Source organism: Quercus lobata, chromosome 5 (assembly GCF_001633185.2).
Source record: "Quercus lobata isolate SW786 chromosome 5, ValleyOak3.0 Primary Assembly, whole genome shotgun sequence".
NCBI classification, from domain to species: Eukaryota; Viridiplantae; Streptophyta; class Magnoliopsida; order Fagales; family Fagaceae; genus Quercus; species Quercus lobata.
This window is the reverse complement of record NC_044908.1, coordinates 39359135-39378458: the sequence shown is the minus strand read 5'-3', so window position 1 is coordinate 39378458 and position 19324 is coordinate 39359135. Positions and strand designations below refer to the sequence as shown.

Sequence of the window (19324 nt, the reverse complement as noted above, 5' to 3'; positions counted from 1 at the left end):
TCGCTTGCCCGTCGTCGTAGATCGCAGATCGGTCTTACCGTCTCAGCTACTCCAGTGCTCGGCTCAGCCTCAAGGTATTTCTCTCCCTTTTTCTCTCTGACTCTCTCTCAGTCTCTCACTCTCTCTCTCTCTCTCACTGAAATGAAAAATATGAAATGAAAATGTCTAATGTCTCTCTCTCTTTTTATTCTAGTCTCTAACTCAGTAACTCTCTCTCTCTCTCTTTTGAACTGTAAGACTCTGATTGGCTATCGAATCTTTACTCTCTTTATTTTTTTTTTGGAACCAATCTTTACTCTTTAACTTTATTTTGCTTTTTGTCTGTTTTTTGGCTTTATCTTAGCTTTATCTTATTCGTTGCTGTTGCCTGTTGGTCAATGACTCAGTGTGTGTTGGTGTTGGTGTTGGTGAGATATTGATTAGTAATGTGTATTGTGATTGTGAAATTTTCTGATTGGCAAGTTCTGATTGGGGGATGGTTTGTGCTTGTCTGTTGAGTGGGGTAGGGATAGATGGGCTGATGGGCAGTGGGCACATGGGGTCGGGTAGTAAATAATAATTAAAGTAGTGTAATGTGTTGCACATTACACTGCTTTTATTATGCTGCACATGGGGTGTATAATGTTTGGCTCTTTTAGTGTAATGTGCACAAGGAACTAAACAATATAACAAATTAAAGCAATATAATTAATGACAAACAAATTAAAGTAATATAGTTTATTGTTGCACTAAACAACAATAATTAAAGCAGTATAATTAACCAATACATTATAAAAGACAAATAAATTAAGTTATGTTAGGCTAAATAATAATTAATAATTTTATAATTAATGAAACAATAATGTAACAAATTATAGTTTATAAAAAACAAACAAATTAATGAAACAACTAAACAACAATAATTAATAATTTTATTAATATTTAAAATAAACTTATAGTTTATTGTTTATTCTTTTGCTAGAATTATGGACAAATATTTGATAAGAAAACCATGTACCCAAGATTCAGCTCCTGCGCAAGATTCATCTTCATCTTCTAAGCGAATTTGTGTTGACTTTAACTTAGAAAATCTTCCTTCAGATCCTGGGCATAGTTGATTGCATAAGATTCATTTTATGCCGGGGATTAGCTTTTCGTGGTTACAATGAATCTCAAGGTTCAAGTGATAAAGGAAATTTCCTTGAGCTTGTACAATATTTGGGGGATCACAATGAATCTATCAATGAAGTGTTGCAAAAAGCTCCGAAAAATTGCAAGCTTACCCACCCTGATATTCAAAAAGACATTGTGAATGCAATTGCACGTGAAACATCCAAAGCCATCATCAAGGATCTTGACAATGGGTTCTTTTCAATATTAGTTGATGAGTCACGTGATATCTCAGTGAAAGAACAAATGACCCTTGTTCTTCGTTATGTGAACAAAGAAGGAATTATTATAAAGCGATTCCTTGGTATTGTACATGTAGCAAGTACTACCGCTTTGTCACTCAAACATGCTATTGAATGTTTACTTTGTAAATATAATTTGAGTTTATCGAACCTACGTGGGCAAGGTTATGACGGGGCTAGTAATATGCAAGGTGATATCAATGGTCTCAAAACTTTAATTTTGAAAGAGAACAAGTCAGCATTTTATGTCCATTGTTTTGCTCATCAACTTCAATTGACACTTGTTGCTGTTGCTAAAAATCACATTAACATTGCTGAATTTTTTTATGTGGTTCGTAATTTAGTAATTGTTGTTGGAGGCTCTTGCAAGAGACGAGATGCTCTTCGAGATACACAATTTGCCAAAATTAAAGAAGATTTAGATAATGGTGTTCGTAGAAGTGGGCAAGGTTTGAATCAAGAGACAAATCTTAAACGTCCTGGTGATACACGTTGGGGATCATATTATGGGACTATTCTCAGCTTGATTTTGATGTTCTCTGCTGTTGTTGATGTACTAGAGATTATTAAAGAAGATGGCCTCTCCGACCAAAAAGTTGAAGCTCGTTCTATTATGAGGTCAATTCTTTCTTTTGAATTTGTCTTTGCTCTACACTTGATGAAAAATATTTTAGGGATTACAAATGAGTTGTCAATAGCATTACCAAAAAAAAAAAAAAAAAATCAAGATATAGTAAATGCTATGGATCTTGTTAAAGTGTCTAAGCAACGGTTGCAAGTGATGAGAGATGATGGATGGGCATCTTTATTGGCTGAAGTATCTTTATTTTGTACCTCACATGATATTCCTATCTTGGACATGGAAGCGATATTTGTAGTTAGTGGGAGGTCGCGACGCAACACCCAACAAAATATAAATTTACATCATTATCGTGTTGAGCTATTCTACACAGTCATATATATGCAACTTCAAGAGCTTAACAACCGCTTTTCTGAGGCGAATACCGATTTGCTACTTTGTATGGCTTGCTTGAATCCAAGTAATTCATTTGTGGCTTTCGATAAGGAAAAGTTGATACGTCTAGCTAAGTTATATCCCTCTGATTTTCTTGGGACAGATATTTTGGCACTTGACTCTCAACTGCAGAATTATATTTTTGATATGCGCAGCAATGACTTCTTTTTAGAGCTTCAAGGAGTTAGTGAACTTGCTGAAAAGTTAGTGAGCACAAGAAAACACGAGACTTATCCATTAGTCTATTTGCTAGTGAAGCTAGCTTTGACCTTTCCAGTTGCTACTGCAACAATAGAAAGAAGTTTTTCAACAATGAAATATGTAAATAATGAACTGCGTAATTGAATGGGAGATCAATGGATGAATGATTGCTTAATTGTGTATATTGAAAAAGATGTAGCTTGTAGCATTGATAATGAGACTATTATGCAACGATTTCAAAATATGAAAACTTGTAAAAGGCAATTGTAAATTCTATGTATTTGTGTATTTTTTGATTGTTGTTGTTGTCAATATATAAAATTTTCTTTTTATTAGATTGTGTAATTTATGCTTATTGAGGAACACCCTGAAAAAATTTCCTGGAGTCACCACTGACTGCATTAAACATATGGCACAGTATTCTTAAATTTCCTTTGATGGAAGTAAAGTTGATGACACTACTAACTATTCATAATAAATATATAAAGGATTGGAGCTAAAAGAAAAAGAGGAATGAACTGATCAAAAACTCTCTTCTTCGTGACAGGCTCGTCCTTAGAATCCTCAAGGACCTTATCGGATCCCTCATCAGAAGACAAATTTGCATCAGGCCCATAGGTGGCAAAACTGGGAATAGATGAAGGAGTGACCACCAAGGAGGAGCCATCCTTTACGGCTTGAGAGAGGGCAATGAAGGGATCACTAACAGAGATGACAATAGGAGTAGCAGGAGAAGCACTCCTAGTCTAAGATGCACCCGCAGGAGTGACTCCTTTTTGAGGAGTAGGAGTCTCGACAAGAATAAGAATAGACTCACCAACCCTTTCAGTCTGGGCATTCTCCTCAACAGGACCAGGTCTAGGTGAAGGAATCAAGGCCTCGACAGGAGCTCCTTGTGCAACAGTAGAAGCAAAGGCCATGGCCCCAGCCATTATATCCGCCCCATCAAAGAAACCCACCATGGGTGTGCTCATGGCAGGAGAGATCTCCCCACTCATGGGGTGATAAATAGAAAGGGGCTCGAGGTCAGCCTAAAAGCATAAAAGAAGAAAAAAAAAAAAAAAAAAAAAAAGGCAGATTTTAAAAGTAAAATAAGCAAAAAAAAAAAAAAAAAAAAAAAATTGATGAATGATAATGAAAAGGAACTCAAGCTCGTCAAGTAAGATAGGATAGGTGGCAAAAGTATCTTCCTTATGTTAGATTGCCAAGAAGTGATATAAAAAATAAAATAAAATAAGAAATAAATAAGTATGCATGTAGAGTTGGCCATAGGAAGGCCCCATGAATAAAAATAAATAAAGAAGAAGTAAGGTTAGAGATAACATACTCTTCTCTCAATAATGGTGGATGGAGGTGGTGGAGATGTCTTTCTCTTGCTACCGCAGGTCCTGTTAGAAGGAGGAGCATCTGTAGATGGTCATGGAGTGGAAGGCTTAGGCTTGCCTGCAATAGGCCACCTGCTGGAACGGGTGCGAATAGAAGGAGGAGGAGAACCCTCAAGAACTACATTACCAATAGGAGGAAGACCACTTTTATAGGGAATAATATCGGAACAAATCTCAAAAGAATCATCACCCCTCTTGGTAGACTTGGGCTTGGCGGACTGAGACACTAAGCCCTTCTTCATAAGCGTAGGAAGGTTCACCACTTTCACTTTCTTCTCCTAAATATAGCAGACTGACTCTGCTTCCTAGCAAACTGGCTTTACTTCCTAACATACACCACCATAGACTTGGTGGGAGGCAATAATTGTAGGTTGGCAGAAATGATGGCATGAAGACCATCAGGAGGAATGAGAGAAAACTCACGGTTGCCCAACAACTCCTTCTTAAATGAAGCATCACAGCTTGCCAACACCAATGCATATCAGCTGTGCAAAGACCCTCTTTCTGTGAACCCTGAATAGTGACCACAGTGAAATGCCTGCCCCAAAACTCAAAGGCACTAGGCTGCAGGAATAGTCGGACAGAAGTAGTGGACTCTAGAATGGCTAAGAAATCATCAGGTATGTCCTAATACAACCCAAACTGCCTCATCACTCTATTGGCAGAATAGTGCACAAATTGGATGCCCTCATTAGCAAGGTAAGGCAGCCACCCAGCATTAGTGGCTACCAAGTATGTAATCCCCTTCACCAAAAGCAGTCAACGAGGTGGTGGTCCTAGTAGTGTTAGTAAAGGGGCCCATAACCAAATTAGCACATGTAAAGCTAGTACCCAAATTCTTGTATGCTCTCCAACAAAAGCCAACTCCCTTATCAAAAAACTCCACAATAGGAAGCCCAAACGGCTTCAACCCAACCCAGGGGTAAGCCGACGGAAAGTCAAATACAAAGCAATCACAAAAATTAGTAATAACCTTCAAACATGAACGATACTTCTCTTTGGTAAAACGAACGGACTTGCACTTAGCCGAGTGTTTAGCACAACGCTTCCATAGTAGATGTTGCAAAATGGTACTGTAGGTAGAGGTAGTAACTATGTGGCAAGAGCCTTCCTGCTTCTCATCAGTGTACAAAATATCTAAATGCACATACAGATTACCTGGAAACATAGGAGCCAATAGTAGACTCACCCCGGCAAAAATCTCATTGGCTAATTGGAAATAAAAAGGTTTTACGACATAATGATGGTGAGAGCCAAAGATGAACTTACAGAGCTAGAATGCAACAAAGGCTGCATGGCGGACTACATCTGAAGCCTTGGAGAAAGCCCCAACCCAATGCTTGCCGCTCATCCCTTTCTTCTATTCAACCTCCAGGGCCTCCTCCTCGAGAAAAAGTTCCATGTCACTTGGGTCCACATCATCAAGAATGGGCAACAACAATTGATTCGCCATATCCTCCAAGGCCATAGTGATCTTGCTGCAAGAAAGGAAGAAGGTGTGGGTAGCAGTGCACCATCGGCAGACCAAATGATGACGATTGAACAAGTCCTTATAGTTGGACAAGCAACGCGGTGAAACAATAGGCTTAAACACACCAACCTGCTACAACGCTGTCATGAAACCTGTATTGGACAACTCTTCATCTACCCATTCCTTCCAACCCAAAGAGGTACCTGACTCAAATTCGAAGAGAATGGGCACAGGGAGCGAAGTTCCTTGGCATACAAGATCGGGGATCGAGGAAACCAAAGGGGCCCGAGACACCTCCATGTCAATGCAACAAATGGAAAGCCACACGTGACTTGACGATGGAGGCAAGTAGTCACCGGGTACCACCGAAAAATGGGCGTGAGTGTTGTACCTCAAGTCAATGAGGAGAGCGCACTTACTATCCGGGTCGCGACTCCCTTCCTCCTCCTTAGAGCATTCCAATTCGGAGAGGGGAGCATCTTCACCCACGATTTTGGTGGCAAGATCGTTGGCGGCAATCTCCTTCCCCTTACAATGGGAAGAACCCTTGCGTTTTGCTAATGTCATGATGGGATAGTTGAGTAGAATAGATTAGTGAAGAAAACACAATGAAGAAAGAGAGAATGAAAAGACATTCTAAATGAATGATGGGAAGGAAATAAGTTTAAGTATAAATGACAATAAAGATAACATGAAAGGATGCAACGGGTCAGTCGTCAAAAGAAGCATGGTATTAATGAAATAGAAGCTGTGTTTCAGAATAACTGCTAAACTGGGAAATTCGAAGAGACAATATTGTTCACAACAAGAAAGAAAATAAGGAGCGACCCACTGTTCGAAAAAAAAAAAAAAAAAAAAAAAAAAAAAAAAAAAAAAAAAAAAAAAAAAAAAAAAAAAAAAAAACAAAAACAAAAACAAAAACAAAACAAAAAAATGAAAAAGACTTTTTATTCGCATATGAACCGTAGGAGCGATTCATATGCTTAGGAGGCTGAATATTGGGGCCCATTTTGGCAAAAAGAAAAAGCCCAATGGCAATAAGAAGTCCAACAATATAAAAGGGGTGAAGAAAGAAGAATTAGTAAAGTAAAAAAAAAAAAAAAAACCATTAGGCCCGAATGATAGAAATAATGGTACACAAGCCCACAAAATAGTAAAAGGGCTCCAAAGAAAACAAATGGGCCCAAGGGAGCCCCAAAGAAAGAAGTAGTAAGCCCATGAGAATCATAAGAAATAAACAGCAAGCAAATATGGGCCGGAGGAGTCCAAAGAAAGGAATTAGTAAATAGGGATGATTCAAAGGCCAATAAACCCAAAAGTAAAGGATATGGTAATTGGGTCGAGGAAGCTCGAAAGATTTTAGCAAAAACCCATGGGAATGTAAGAAGTAGGAAAGAGTAAGATGGGCCAAGGTTGCCCCAAGGAATGAAATGGGCCGAGAATGCCCAATGGAATGAAATAGGCCAAGGATGCCTAAAGGAATAAAATGGGCCAAGGAAACCTAAGATGATGTGAGAACTGATCCAGCAAAAATACTGGGTAACGTGAGCTGAGGGAAGGAATAATAAATGGCAGGCATAGAGGAAGCCCAGCAAATGAAAGCTAAACGGTATCATGGCAAGAACAACGCAGTGGCATGGCAGGAGTACCAATCAACCCACAAACCAAGGGTGAAAAGAGATAGGTGTTGAATTGAAAGAAGCAAAGGCCCACATCCAAGCAATACCTAGCCTAAAGAAGAAATGAGATGCGGAGAATGAATGACTCACCCATGCCACAAAAGGTTAAACAAGCAGCAGAACACATAGCAATGCTAGACAAACCCACAAGCAATAGTAAACACGTGAACACCAGACAAGCAATGGACTCACATGGGAGTGAAGCACGCATAAGACTCAGGCACCACCAACTTGTACCCAACCAGTATAGGGGTAGTGGGCCATGGGTTAGAGGTAAGAAAGGGTGTGGTCTGGTAGTGGTGAGAAGGGGGAAGCCTATTCTGGGGTTCCTGCTCAAGCTTTTTTGGGGGAAATGTCCTGTTGGGATGACATGTCACCCAAAAGAAGCAAAGATAAGATGGAATCTTTAGGTGCATGCTATAGGAGTTAGTAAGAGAGAATACCCAGCCCTTATCCGGATGGGAATGCCACGGAAAGTAAGAAAATAAAACAAAACTCTTTGTCTGGGAATGGAATATGGCATAGCCAGCACATGGTAGTGGTGGTGGCTAGGCAGCTAGCAGACTAGTGGGTAGTTTGAGAAAGACACCCATAACAGGCCAAAAGTACTTGAGGGGTAAAAAGGTAAATCTTATCATGGTAGACAGTATAAAAAAGCCTTAATTGTGCACAGTGAACAACAATAAGGAGGAACAACAAGAAACATAGAAAGTGAAATGAGAAAACAAGATTGTGAGGAGTGATAGAGCATGCACCTATAAGCTACTCACTTCTCTCCCTCTCAATAGCTCATTCTCTAGCAAGTCAAGAGTTTGAGATTAAGCCACTTAGGCCCATTTTCCAAAATAGGCAATTTCTATGGTAGAATCTCCCTGTGAGGTTACCTACATTGGAAATTGGTTCCCTTCTTGGACTTGAATCTGCCAAGGTGCCAGGTTCAGCAAACTGACTCCTTCCTTCCTTTATCATAATTGCTTAAGTGCTAATGTTATTTTTCTTGTTGCCTATTTATTCCTGTCATACTCATATTATCATATTTTCCAGCCTATTGCAAAATCGTTTAAACATTATCTTTGGTACTTTAGTTAGAATATTTTAACTATCTTACTGTATTATGTTTCTCCTGCTATAACGTTTTTATGACAGCATTCCTTGCTGTGGGCATGTGACCAAGATCTTTGCTAGGAGTCCTAGCTTGCGCATAAGTTGGTTTAAAGTGAGTTTCAATTGAGCCAGTCTCGACTTTCCAACCCCAAAATCATTGGGCCATAGTATGGCAGAAGCAATCCCGCCCAGGATATAAAAAAAGGCCCAACATAATTACAAAACAAAAGGAAACAATCACGGCTGGTTTAGGTGGGAAAAGAATCTCTCTATTTTTCTATTATTATTATAGGATTAGATTTAGGAGGGAGAGAATAACTTTTTATATATATATAAATATATATATATATATATTTTTTTTTCTTTTTTCTTTTCTTTTCTTTTTCTTTTGTGGTAAGCATTAACCACCTATATTATATTTTCTTTTAGAAGGGAGAGAGTTTTTTATTTTATTTTTTTATTGTACTAATTGATAGTTTATCTTAGCTCTTAGCTTATTTAAAAATGAATTCTTCGTTTCGTTTAACATTTTTATTATTAGGTTAGCAAATTTAAAAATGAATTCGTTTCATTTAACATTTTTATTATTAGGTGTAGACTGTAGAATAGAATTTTAAATACGGTGATATTTTATTCATTTACAATTTATAATGAAATTATTCTTTATTTCAAAATAAATAAAGAGAAGTTTTTTTTTTTCCTTTCTCCTTATTGGGTGTACTGGCTGTACTTATTAGTTACTAATGTCAAGGCTTTTATTGTGAAGTTGAAATTCAGAACTCCTCCAATGTAACCATTGGCAATTTAGGACGTTTTGCCAACCAGCAGTTGTTATGACAAATGTGAATTCCTGTTAGCTCAATTGGTAAAGTCTCTTATAATTAAATAAAAGATCTGAGATTCAATCCCCGCCTACACTAAACACTGATTAGTGTCTTGGTATGATGATAAAGAGCTATCATTAGAAGCGAACGTCATAAGTTGAAACACTCTAAAAAAAACAAAAGTTATTACAGCAAATTATATCATTGTTATATGGCAACAATATCACCTTCATTAAACTTTTTGGTAAGACCTTGCTTGATCTATCATCTATGAGTGGTGAATTTGAAGTTGAAAATGTGAATTTTATTTTATTGAGTCATTTTAGAATCTTTTAGTTTTAGGAATATGAAAGTTGAAAATAATGATCCAAAAGAGAGTAAGGAACAAAAGCAAATTGCCATTTTGTCAATGAGCCGTTGTTATTACAGCAGCAGTATCGCCTGCATTAAACTTTTGGTAAGACCCTTGCAAGGGTTGCTACTAAATCTAGGAGTGATGAATTTGAAGTTGAAAAAATGTGATTTTTGAGTCATTTATTCCACCTAGAATCTTTAGTTTTAGGAGTATGCACATTGAAAACAATGATTCAAAAGAGAGTAAGGAAGAAAAAAAAATTGTAACGGCAATAAATCCAGAAGCAAAGAAAATAGAGACCTTACTTTACTAACCATTCTTCTTTATCATAGATTTCAACAAGAGCTCAAGCAACAGAGGATGTGTACACTATTTCATAGCATTTAAAACATTAACGCATGCAACACTGACGAAACACAGTTTTAATCTGTCTATAAATACACAAACGCTTGATTATTGAAATTACTCTGATATCAATACAATACATGTGTTTAATATTTCACAACTCGTCCAAGCTTAGACAATCTTCATGACAACTAACTGTAATTAAAGTGTCTATGATCAAGCATGCTTGCCAAGGAATGAGAGGATTAGCTGATTCACTTCATCAGGTGACTGCTCATGAACAAAATGGGTTCCTTCTGGCAAAAAAGTGATCTCCAAATTTGGGACGAACTCTTTCACCTTTCCACTATTAAGGTAGTCCTCCATGCCTGGAAATTTGAGGACATAATCCTTACCACCCATAATCAGAAGTGCTGGAAGTTTAACTTTTGGATCTGTCATGTTGATGTCCTCACCAAATGACCTAGAATGCATAATATCAACAGAAATCATTAGCAAATCCACAGTCCATTAACAACTTTTCCAATTACTGTGGTTTACGCACCCAAAAAAAAAAAAGTACAATTAATCCACTTTGGAAGCGAAACAGATGAACAACTATAAATTACCTTGCTTGAGGAAAATGATGCATTTCTAACACCAATAAGTAGCACTGGCATACTCATTGGATACAGTGTGAATGATTGTACAAGTAAACAAAGCAATAGTGGAGGAGCAAAAGTCTCGTATAGATTTATAGTTTAGGAAGGTGCCATGGTTTAATGGGTAATACTTCTTGGTCACTAGCGTACAATTGGGATCAATTCATTACCTATATGGAACTTGTAACGCAGTTAGGAATCCAGATTTTTCATACAAAGCTCCATATGCTGCAAGATCGTCCTCCGTGAACCAAGGGGGAAGAGAAGTAGATGGATCAACCAAATCCATGATCTCTTGGTTTTCTGCAGCTATTGGTATTTCACTTTTGGAAAAGAGGATGTAAATGTTCCTTACAACCGTTTTAGCATCGAAGCGCCCAAAATCAGCTTCTGCTCGTCCAGGCTCCTGAAAAGAGTTCATAAACATATAAGTTGCAAGCAGCGGATGGCATTAATGCATTGTATCATCAGAACCTTAAGAGAGAAACTATATCTATACCCGCCATCTTGAAATGTAGAAGCCTTCAGGCAGGTACTTATGGAATGTAGTGGGACCTGGGGGCAAATATGGCACTCCCATTGTTACAACTCCCAGGACCCTCTCTGGGTGCAAATTGGCAAATAAGTAGGCAGGCCGAGCTCCAAAATCCTTTGCAATAAGAAAAACCTGTGCATATAAAAATTAAAATGTGTTTGTGAGTGAGCTACTTAAAATGCAACACAAATCTTTCTTCTTTTGCTCATTTTATTAGAATACGATTACTCCTCTAGCTGATAAAACACATGGGTGTGCCAACAACCTGGAATCAATTACATGACTTGGTTCTTCATAAGGATAGAATAAAAAAAGTCATGCCGCACTCTTCACAATTTCATAATTTCGCCATATATAATTATAATATAAGTTGTGTACGTACTGACAAACACTACAAATTCAAATTTCTCAATATTAAGTGTGCGTTTAGATTAAAATGAAAAATTAAAGTTATTTTATTATTCACAGTATTTTTTGGCACTATTTATGAGTCCATTTTACTACTCCAACTAGTTTTTATTTTTATCTACAATAATTTTAATTATAATTTTTTAATTTCAACAAAATAAATGGTATCTAAATAAGCTCTAATTATTGTATAAATATTTTCTTAGAAATATATATATATATAAATTATTTTGCAAAAAATCATTAAAACCTTAATCTCTTTTTGAAATACTATTGGATCTAGCAAATGAATGTCTTTCTTTGTTGGTTCTCAAATGTTGATTATTTTGAAAACTTATTTTAACAGTACCGTCAAGATATTGCTAAATATGTGTAAGATCAAGCTCATCAAAAACAAGTTTAGCAAAAGGAAATTCTTGTTCCAACAAACAAAACAATACCTTGGGAAGTTGGAGGGCATCAAGAATTCCAAGCAGGTCAGTTAGAAAATCAGTAAACGAAGCCTTTGCTGGTTCTGGCGGTGGGTCAGAGAGGCCGTACCCTCTGTAATCAGGTGCGATCGCTCGGAAACCGGCATTTGCTACAGCCATCATCTGGTGCCGCCACGTGTACCATATCTCGGGAAACCCGTGCAGAAACACGACCACATGAGGACCTGAAAAAGAAAAAAGAATCAAACCAATCTGACGTGTGCAGAAAAGAAAAAATATAAGAAGTGAAGATTGTGTAAACATAATGGATTGGATTGGATTGGATTATGACCACTTCCGATCTCGGCTAAGTGGAGCTTCAGTCCTCGTGCTACGTCTATGAACTTGTGCTGGATTTGGTCCATTTTTTTAGATCCGGAAAATGATTAGGAATGGAACTCAGTTGAGTTGGTAGGATACTAAAGTGTAAACTAATGCTCCTAAATAAATAAATAAATGAATAAAGTCTAAACTAATTACTCCCTTAAAAAAAAAAAAAAAAAACACTCTAATTACTTCTAAAATTATTCAGTGATGCATAAATATTTAAGAAATGACCATAATATTTTTACAACAAATTATAAGTTGTAAGTTGTTATTGGTTGTCATTGACGTGAAAAAAAAAAAAAAAATTTAGTAATAAGTTCAAATTAGAACCAGTAACGTCCTTCCATTCAAAATTTGTTATGAAAATCTTATAAATGTAACACTCCTAAAAAAATTTAGATTTTAGCACTCAAAAAAGCTACTTTATTTATTTTAAATTTTTAACTCACTATGTCACAATTCACCCAACATTTCGGGTCAGTTTAGTAGTGGACAACATATTTTAAAATGTGAAAAATTATAATTGTATGTGTTGATATGAGTGTTATTTTTTTTTAAGTGGGTAATTATCTGACATAAACAGTACGCTTAGTACTATTTTATTTGTTGAGAGAGAAATTTCTCCTTATTACCGTTTCACTTTTTCTTTCTTCTCTCTTCACAAAAAACCTAGGATTCTCTTCTCTTCGTCTCTCTCAGTGCTCTTCATCCCTCTCAGCCTAGGTCCCAGCATCTTTGCTTCTCTTTTGCAGTTTCTTTCTTTTGTTTGCTCTAAACGTTTGATTTGGTTTGTGTTTTGTCGATGGGGTTTAACTCAAATGGGCTTTTTTTTTTGGGTTTGGCATATTGTTTCTATGGGTTTTGTTTTTTTGGTGGGGATTAAATTCAAATAGGTTTTGTTTGATTGGGAAGAAGAAGACTAGCACTGCAGTAAACGCCAAAGCAGCAAAAATAACATTAAAAGAAATAGGAGAGGAAGAAGATGATCAGCTAGCAATGTGGGTTCATGAGAGAGAGAGAGAGAGAGAGAGAGAAAAGCCTTGCAGGAGAGAGGAAAAAGTATGTGTTGTCTTATCAGTGGGTCCCATGATTTTCAAAATATTTACAACAATGCCATTGAGCTATGTTACTCAAAAACTAAAAACTTGCTTGGATGTGCTCTCAAAATATAGTGTTTAAATATCTTAAATTGAGAAATGTGACTCAAACACTCTTGATCAAACACTCCTACCAAACATACTTTTTTTTGGGCCACAGTTTTTAATATTTAAAAACTATAAATTGTTGTTTGAGCTTGCATTCCATTGAAACACTATACATTTATTATTCTTTTCTTTCTCTCTCCCACTTCGTCTCACCCATCAAACGGATACCCACCCACCAGCCACCACCATAAACCCCAGCCCAAAATTAACCCAACCAAAAAACAATAACCTAACAACCACCGTGACCATAACCCAACCAACACTGCCACTGTGGCCACAATCCAAAATCAAACCAAACACCATCACAAAATCCCACCTTTCAAACTCAAACCCAAATCTCCAAACCCTAACAAAATCAACCAATAACCAAACAAACAATAGGAAAGAGAGAAGGATTTTTTGCCATCGATAAAACAAAAGAAATATAATAATAATAATATTAATATTAATAAAGAGAAAGAAGAAAGGAAAGAGGAGCGGCAATCATTGTTGGTGGTGGCATTGCTGTCGATACTGCATTTTGTTCGACCTTGATTCATGCATCAAAACAAATACCAAAATCAAAACAAAAAAAAAAAAAAATAATAAAAAAAAAAAAATAAAAAATAGTTGCAAATTGCAAATTTCAAAGCCAAAAAAGGGTAACAAGTAAATGCATCATGATCAAATAGTGAATCCAAGGGTTGCAATATTCCAAAATCCCTCTCATAGCAATTAAGACCAAAACCCTAACTAAGTATGGTCAAAAAGTTAACTTTTTGATCCAATCGTCTGATCGAGTTGAATTTGGACCATCTCGTAATTCATATTTTTCCCTTCGAAATGATAGTTCATGGGCCAAAATTGGAGTTAAAACAGATGAGATATCAACAAAATACCAAAACCCTGATTAAAAACTTCACTTTTTTCAAGTTAAACAGGCTGTGTTTGGACCAACTTCGCGCAAAAAAACTGTATCGTTTGGGGAAGAATTGGAGTGATTTGGATGAATTAGCTTGAAGTATGAGGTTTCAAACACCTCTCATAAAAAGGACTCAATGATATTTGCTACAGATTAGAAGGACTTAATTTTTTAAGGAAAAACGTCACATAATTTCCTACACTTTGTCACCTCCTTTCCGAACACAATATCTTGACGACCCTAACTCCAAATATTTCAAGGTCAAGACCTATGGAAACTAGACATCCAGAAATTTCTAGAGATATAAAGTTTGAAGAAAATGGAGTTCAGAAAGGCCTTCAAACAACTATACGAAGATCAATCCAAAAATTGAGAAAAAGACGAAATAGTTTGATGAGGTAGCAAAAATGGGAGGCTATCTCTATAAATACCCCTCATTATTTTGTAAAAAAATATGAAGTTTTTGGGAGAAAAAATAGGAAAATTAAAGAGAAAAATACTAGATAAAATCTATAAATAAATTTAAAAAAAAAAATTAAAACCTTAGAAAATTCTAAAAAAAGTTTCTCTCCTCTCTTTAGGAAACCACCACAAAAATTCAACCTCTCATTTTATTTGTAATCTTTGTGGGTAAGATTAGGGATGAAAACTTTGCCCCGCCCCACTTGACCCTTCCCCGCTTCGCCCCGCGCTGGTTTTCCCCTCCCTGCAAAGGTAGTAAGGCAGGGATGGGGCGAGATTTTTGCCCCGCACTACAGGGCGAGGCAGGGATGGGTTTAGAATTTTTAGACCCACCCCACCCCGCTCCTCCCCAACCCCGCCTTGCCACGCCCTGTGTTGATTAGGGTTATGATTGCAAATTTTTCATACTCTAAAACCCAACTATTTAAACAAACATAATAATATTCGCTTATTTATTTTACCCAATGTAGTTTTCTGCCTCTATTTTGTTATGTGTTATACTGTGAGAAGATTTTTTTTTTTTTTTTTTAAACACTTAGATAATATTATTCAATTTTTGCTAAAAACTAATTTGATTTGATGGGATAAATTTGGTTGCAATTTCAAGTATATTTTTATTAATGAAATATGTTTCATTAAAAAAATTGTACTAGTTGTAGGGAAAATTATCAAAAAGTAGAGTTTTACAAGGTGGGGTAGGGCTTCGCGGGGCCCCAAGGGGCAGGGATGGGGGGAAAAAGTTTTTCCCGTCATACAGGACAGGTAGGGCGGGGATGGGGTAAGACAAAACCATGCAGGGCGGAAGCGAAGACCCTATTTTTCGGCCCTACCCTGCCCCATTGCCATCCCTAGGTAAGATGTAGGGATGAGATAGTTTTCCTAATAACCATACCCATCTCATTTCACTCTACTTCATCTCATGTAAACATCATCCATTTTTATATATGAAGTTCTATTTATTTACTGTCTCTTGACTTTCCTAGCACTATTGTTGTGATTGTGTATCTATCTCTCTTTCCTTTATGTTTATATTACTCACTGTTGATTATGATATTGTTGTTGTTCCTAGATGGGTATTGAACCATCTTCTAGACCTAATATGGGCAGTACCCTTAGGGGGAAGAAATCTCATTTCTCTTAGGCATCTAGGAACCTTTTATGTTCTTACTCATATAATGTTACCCATTTATTTTAATGCTATTGCCTCTCCCCTTTAATTTAATGTCATCCCTTTTAATTTTTGCTAATCCCCACTCCCCTTTATATATTGCACTTTTACTTTCCCTTGTTATATATATTATTTCCTCATCACATATATGTACATAAAGATTTTCTATTTATCCCTTTTAATTGAGTTTTAAACCTAGAGTAAAGCACAATATGAGAATGTTGTTTTAAGAATGGTTGACGGCTTAGAACTCCCATCTCTTTTTTACAAAGCACCCATAAGGCTTGAAATAGATTAAGGTTTATTTAAGAGGAATCTCTAAAAAAAGACCTTTTTAATGAACCTTTACTTTTATTTTCATTTAAATTCAAGCCCTTTACTTTTATTATCATTTAAAATTTCAGCACTTTCCATCTACTTGTCATTTAAATTTCCTAGCAACTTTATTTTCTTGCACTTATTTACTTGTTTTTAAATTTATAGCGCTTATACTATTGTTGCTCTTTACTTTTTCTCATCAATAATATTGCCATAAATTAATTGCTTGGATAGAAAAAATTATTTTAATATGCTTTTCTAAAAAATGATTTTTCCACAAAAAAAAAAAAAAAAAAAAAAAAAAAAAAAAAAAAAAAAAAAAAAAAAAAAAAAAAAAGAGTTTTCTTCTCTTTTTCAATAGTTGTTTTCAAAAATAAAGTATTTTCTAGAAAAATCCTTCTCTATACTCTTTTTCTTAAAAATGTTCTCTTTCCCTTGAAATTTTTTTCAAAAATATATTTGGTTTTAAAAAAAAAAAAAAAAATCTGTAATTGATGTATTTTTTCTTTTAAAAAATACGGCTTTCAAAAAATGTTTTCTCTTACCACGTTGGAATTTTCTTCTTTCAAAATATATGTTGAACGAAATCTTTTGAATGAGCAAAGTTGCAAAAAGAATATTTCCTTTTCTTCAAAGTCATGGGAATTTTTGGTTCAAATCTTTTCAAAAATAAAAACCCATAAAGTTTTTTTTTTTTTTTTTTAAATAACAAAAGAGCTTTTTCTAATCCCCTATTTTTTGTAAAAATATTTTCCAAAATAAAGCTTTTTCCTCCAAATATTTTTCTCAAACAAATTCAAGGGATCTTTTAAAAATTATACCATTTTTCCTAAAGAAAATAAACCGACGAATCTTTTTAAAACTGCCTAAAGAAAATTAATATTATTAGCAGGTGAGACAAAAACAGTTGTACTAGATGAGGCAATATTAAGAGAAGAGAAATCATACCCCAAACCGGTTTTATCAAAAATAGCTTTCTAAAAGCTTAGCATCTCATTGAGCTTTGCACTGGAAGTCCTCTTCAATTGAGCTCTAACCTAGAACAGTTCAGCTTCAAGCTTCTTTTTCCTTTCAGGAAGGAAGTTGTTCTCGAATCGTAAAGCTCCAATAGTTTGATTCGCTTCATCAACCTTTGTAAAGAGCTCCTCTCAATTTAGCTCTACATCACTCAGCTTCTTGGGGGCTAGCCTATACAGTTTCTCATACTTCTCAGAAACCTTGTACAATTTTGCACAGGCTATATGGATGTCGTCTTGTTCATCCATTTTCTCGAACTTAGATACCACTAAGTCCTCTTCTTCATCTTTTGTTTCTGTAACCCCTTCAGTAGGATCAACTATAGTAGTGAAAGCACTCAAGATTCTCTCGTCATCACTGTCATCTGACTTAATCTCAAGCTCGGTGTTACTCAAGGTAACAGCAAGAGCCTTGCTATTCCTAATTGTCTTGAGATATGTTGGACATTCTTGTTTCATGTGTCCAAAACCTTGACATCTGAAGCACTTTGGTCCGAAGGGAATAGTATACTGACTGCCATCCTTAAGCTCCTTCTTTCCTCTGTCTTGGCTTTTGAACTGAGAAGAATTGGATTGCTTACGGTCCGTATCAAATCCTTTCACATTGGCATTCTTCATGAACTTCTTGAACTGCCTAGTCATGTAGGACTTCATCTTGGAATCTTCATCATCAGAAGACTCATCTGTCTCATTGCTTTTGGCCTTCAATGTCCTGCTCTTACTTTTGTTTCCTTTCCCAATTCTTGTTAAACCCAATTCATAGGTTTGCAAGTTGCCAACTAGCTTTGTCAAAGGAATAGAGTCAATATCCTTTGATTCTTCAATGACAGTGATCTTGGCATGAAATCTCTCAGGTAGAGATCTTAGCACATTTCTTACAACATTGGGTTCTTGAATAGTTTTCCTAAGATTGAAGGCTGAGTTGACTATGTCCTTCAGCTTGGCATAGAATTCATCAAAAGACTCACCCTCCTTCATCTTTATCTCCTCAAAACTAGTAGTGAGCCTTTGGAGCGTTGACTCCTTGACAGCCTTAGTCCCTTCATAAGTTGTCTGGAAGATGGTCCACGCTCACTTTGCAGTTTTAATCGAGGATATTTTCTTGAACTCCTCATTCGTAACCGTACTGAAAATGACATTCAATGCTTTGCTATTGAAGTTTGCCGCTTTGATCTTTGCATCATCCTAATCAGCCGGTGCTTCCTTTGGCTTAGTCCTGCCAATCTCCACAACTTGCCATACCTTCTTATCTAAAAATTGTAAGAAAACTCACATGCGTACTTTCCAGTATGCATAGTTAGTGCCATCAAATAAAGGAGGTATAAAAAGAGATTGTCATCTATCCATGACAACCAAGGGTCAATGGATCACACAGTAAAGATTAAACATAATCAGAATGTGCCCGCTTTGATACCACTTGATAGGCCAAAAATGTATTTACCATTTTGGTAAATTAATTAATTAATTAGCCAAGTGAATTAATTAGATTCAATTTCATGCACTAAGCATGGCAGCATAAAAAAATTACCAACTAAGTTAAATGCAGCAGAAAATAAATTTGACACAAGTGATTTGTTTATGAATAGGGAAAACTACCGAGGCAAAACCCCATCGAGTGAATTTAAGGTTACCACTCCGAGAATCCACTATTATCAAAACAAGAAGTTACAAGTAAAAGGAATACCGGTACCTAATACCAACTTATAGTTGAACCCTTACCCCAATATCTAATTGAACTTGTAATGTAACGACAATCTCTCTTTTCAATGCACGGCTCCCAGTTCGTGACTAACCAATGATGCACGAATCCTAGTACATGACTAACACACAAACTTAAGGAAGATGTTGGTTGCAAAGTTCTTCAATTCATCCAATAATGAAGATAAAAAAGCTCCTTTGTTACAAAACCCTTAGCGCAAAAACGCAGTAGCTTCTAGAGAGAATATGATGAACTAGGGCAAATTATCTCCAGTCACAATATGCGTATATAATCACTTTGCATCACATTGCATCACTTGTGATGACCCTTAAAATAATCCTTATATATATCTAGGGTTGTGAGAAAAGAAACCCTACACAAATACTCATGGATGTGCGTGAAAT

General features: G+C 36.1%; 2 protein-coding genes across 2 annotated transcripts; one reads left to right on the top strand and one right to left on the bottom strand.

The window, feature by feature from the left end:
- Positions 1-1395: 1395 nt before the first annotated feature.
- Positions 1396-2751, top strand: LOC115990444 (zinc finger MYM-type protein 1-like). The gene is made up of 2 exons (XM_031114279.1): positions 1396-1996; positions 2345-2751. Exons 1-2 carry the CDS (start codon positions 1396-1398, stop codon positions 2749-2751), a joined length of 1008 nt encoding a protein of 335 aa, XP_030970139.1.
- A 6987-nt stretch (positions 2752-9738) lies between these two features.
- LOC115988763 (bifunctional epoxide hydrolase 2-like) lies at positions 9739-12249 on the bottom strand. Its single transcript, XM_031112380.1, has 5 exons — positions 12117-12249; positions 11795-12009; positions 10911-11078; positions 10582-10817; positions 9739-10233 (listed from the first exon to the last, which is right to left on the bottom strand). The coding sequence occupies exons 1-5, from the start codon at positions 12187-12189 to the stop codon at positions 9987-9989; spliced, it is 939 nt and encodes a 312-aa protein (XP_030968240.1). The 5' UTR covers positions 12190-12249; the 3' UTR covers positions 9739-9986.
- Positions 12250-19324: the final 7075 nt, after the last annotated feature.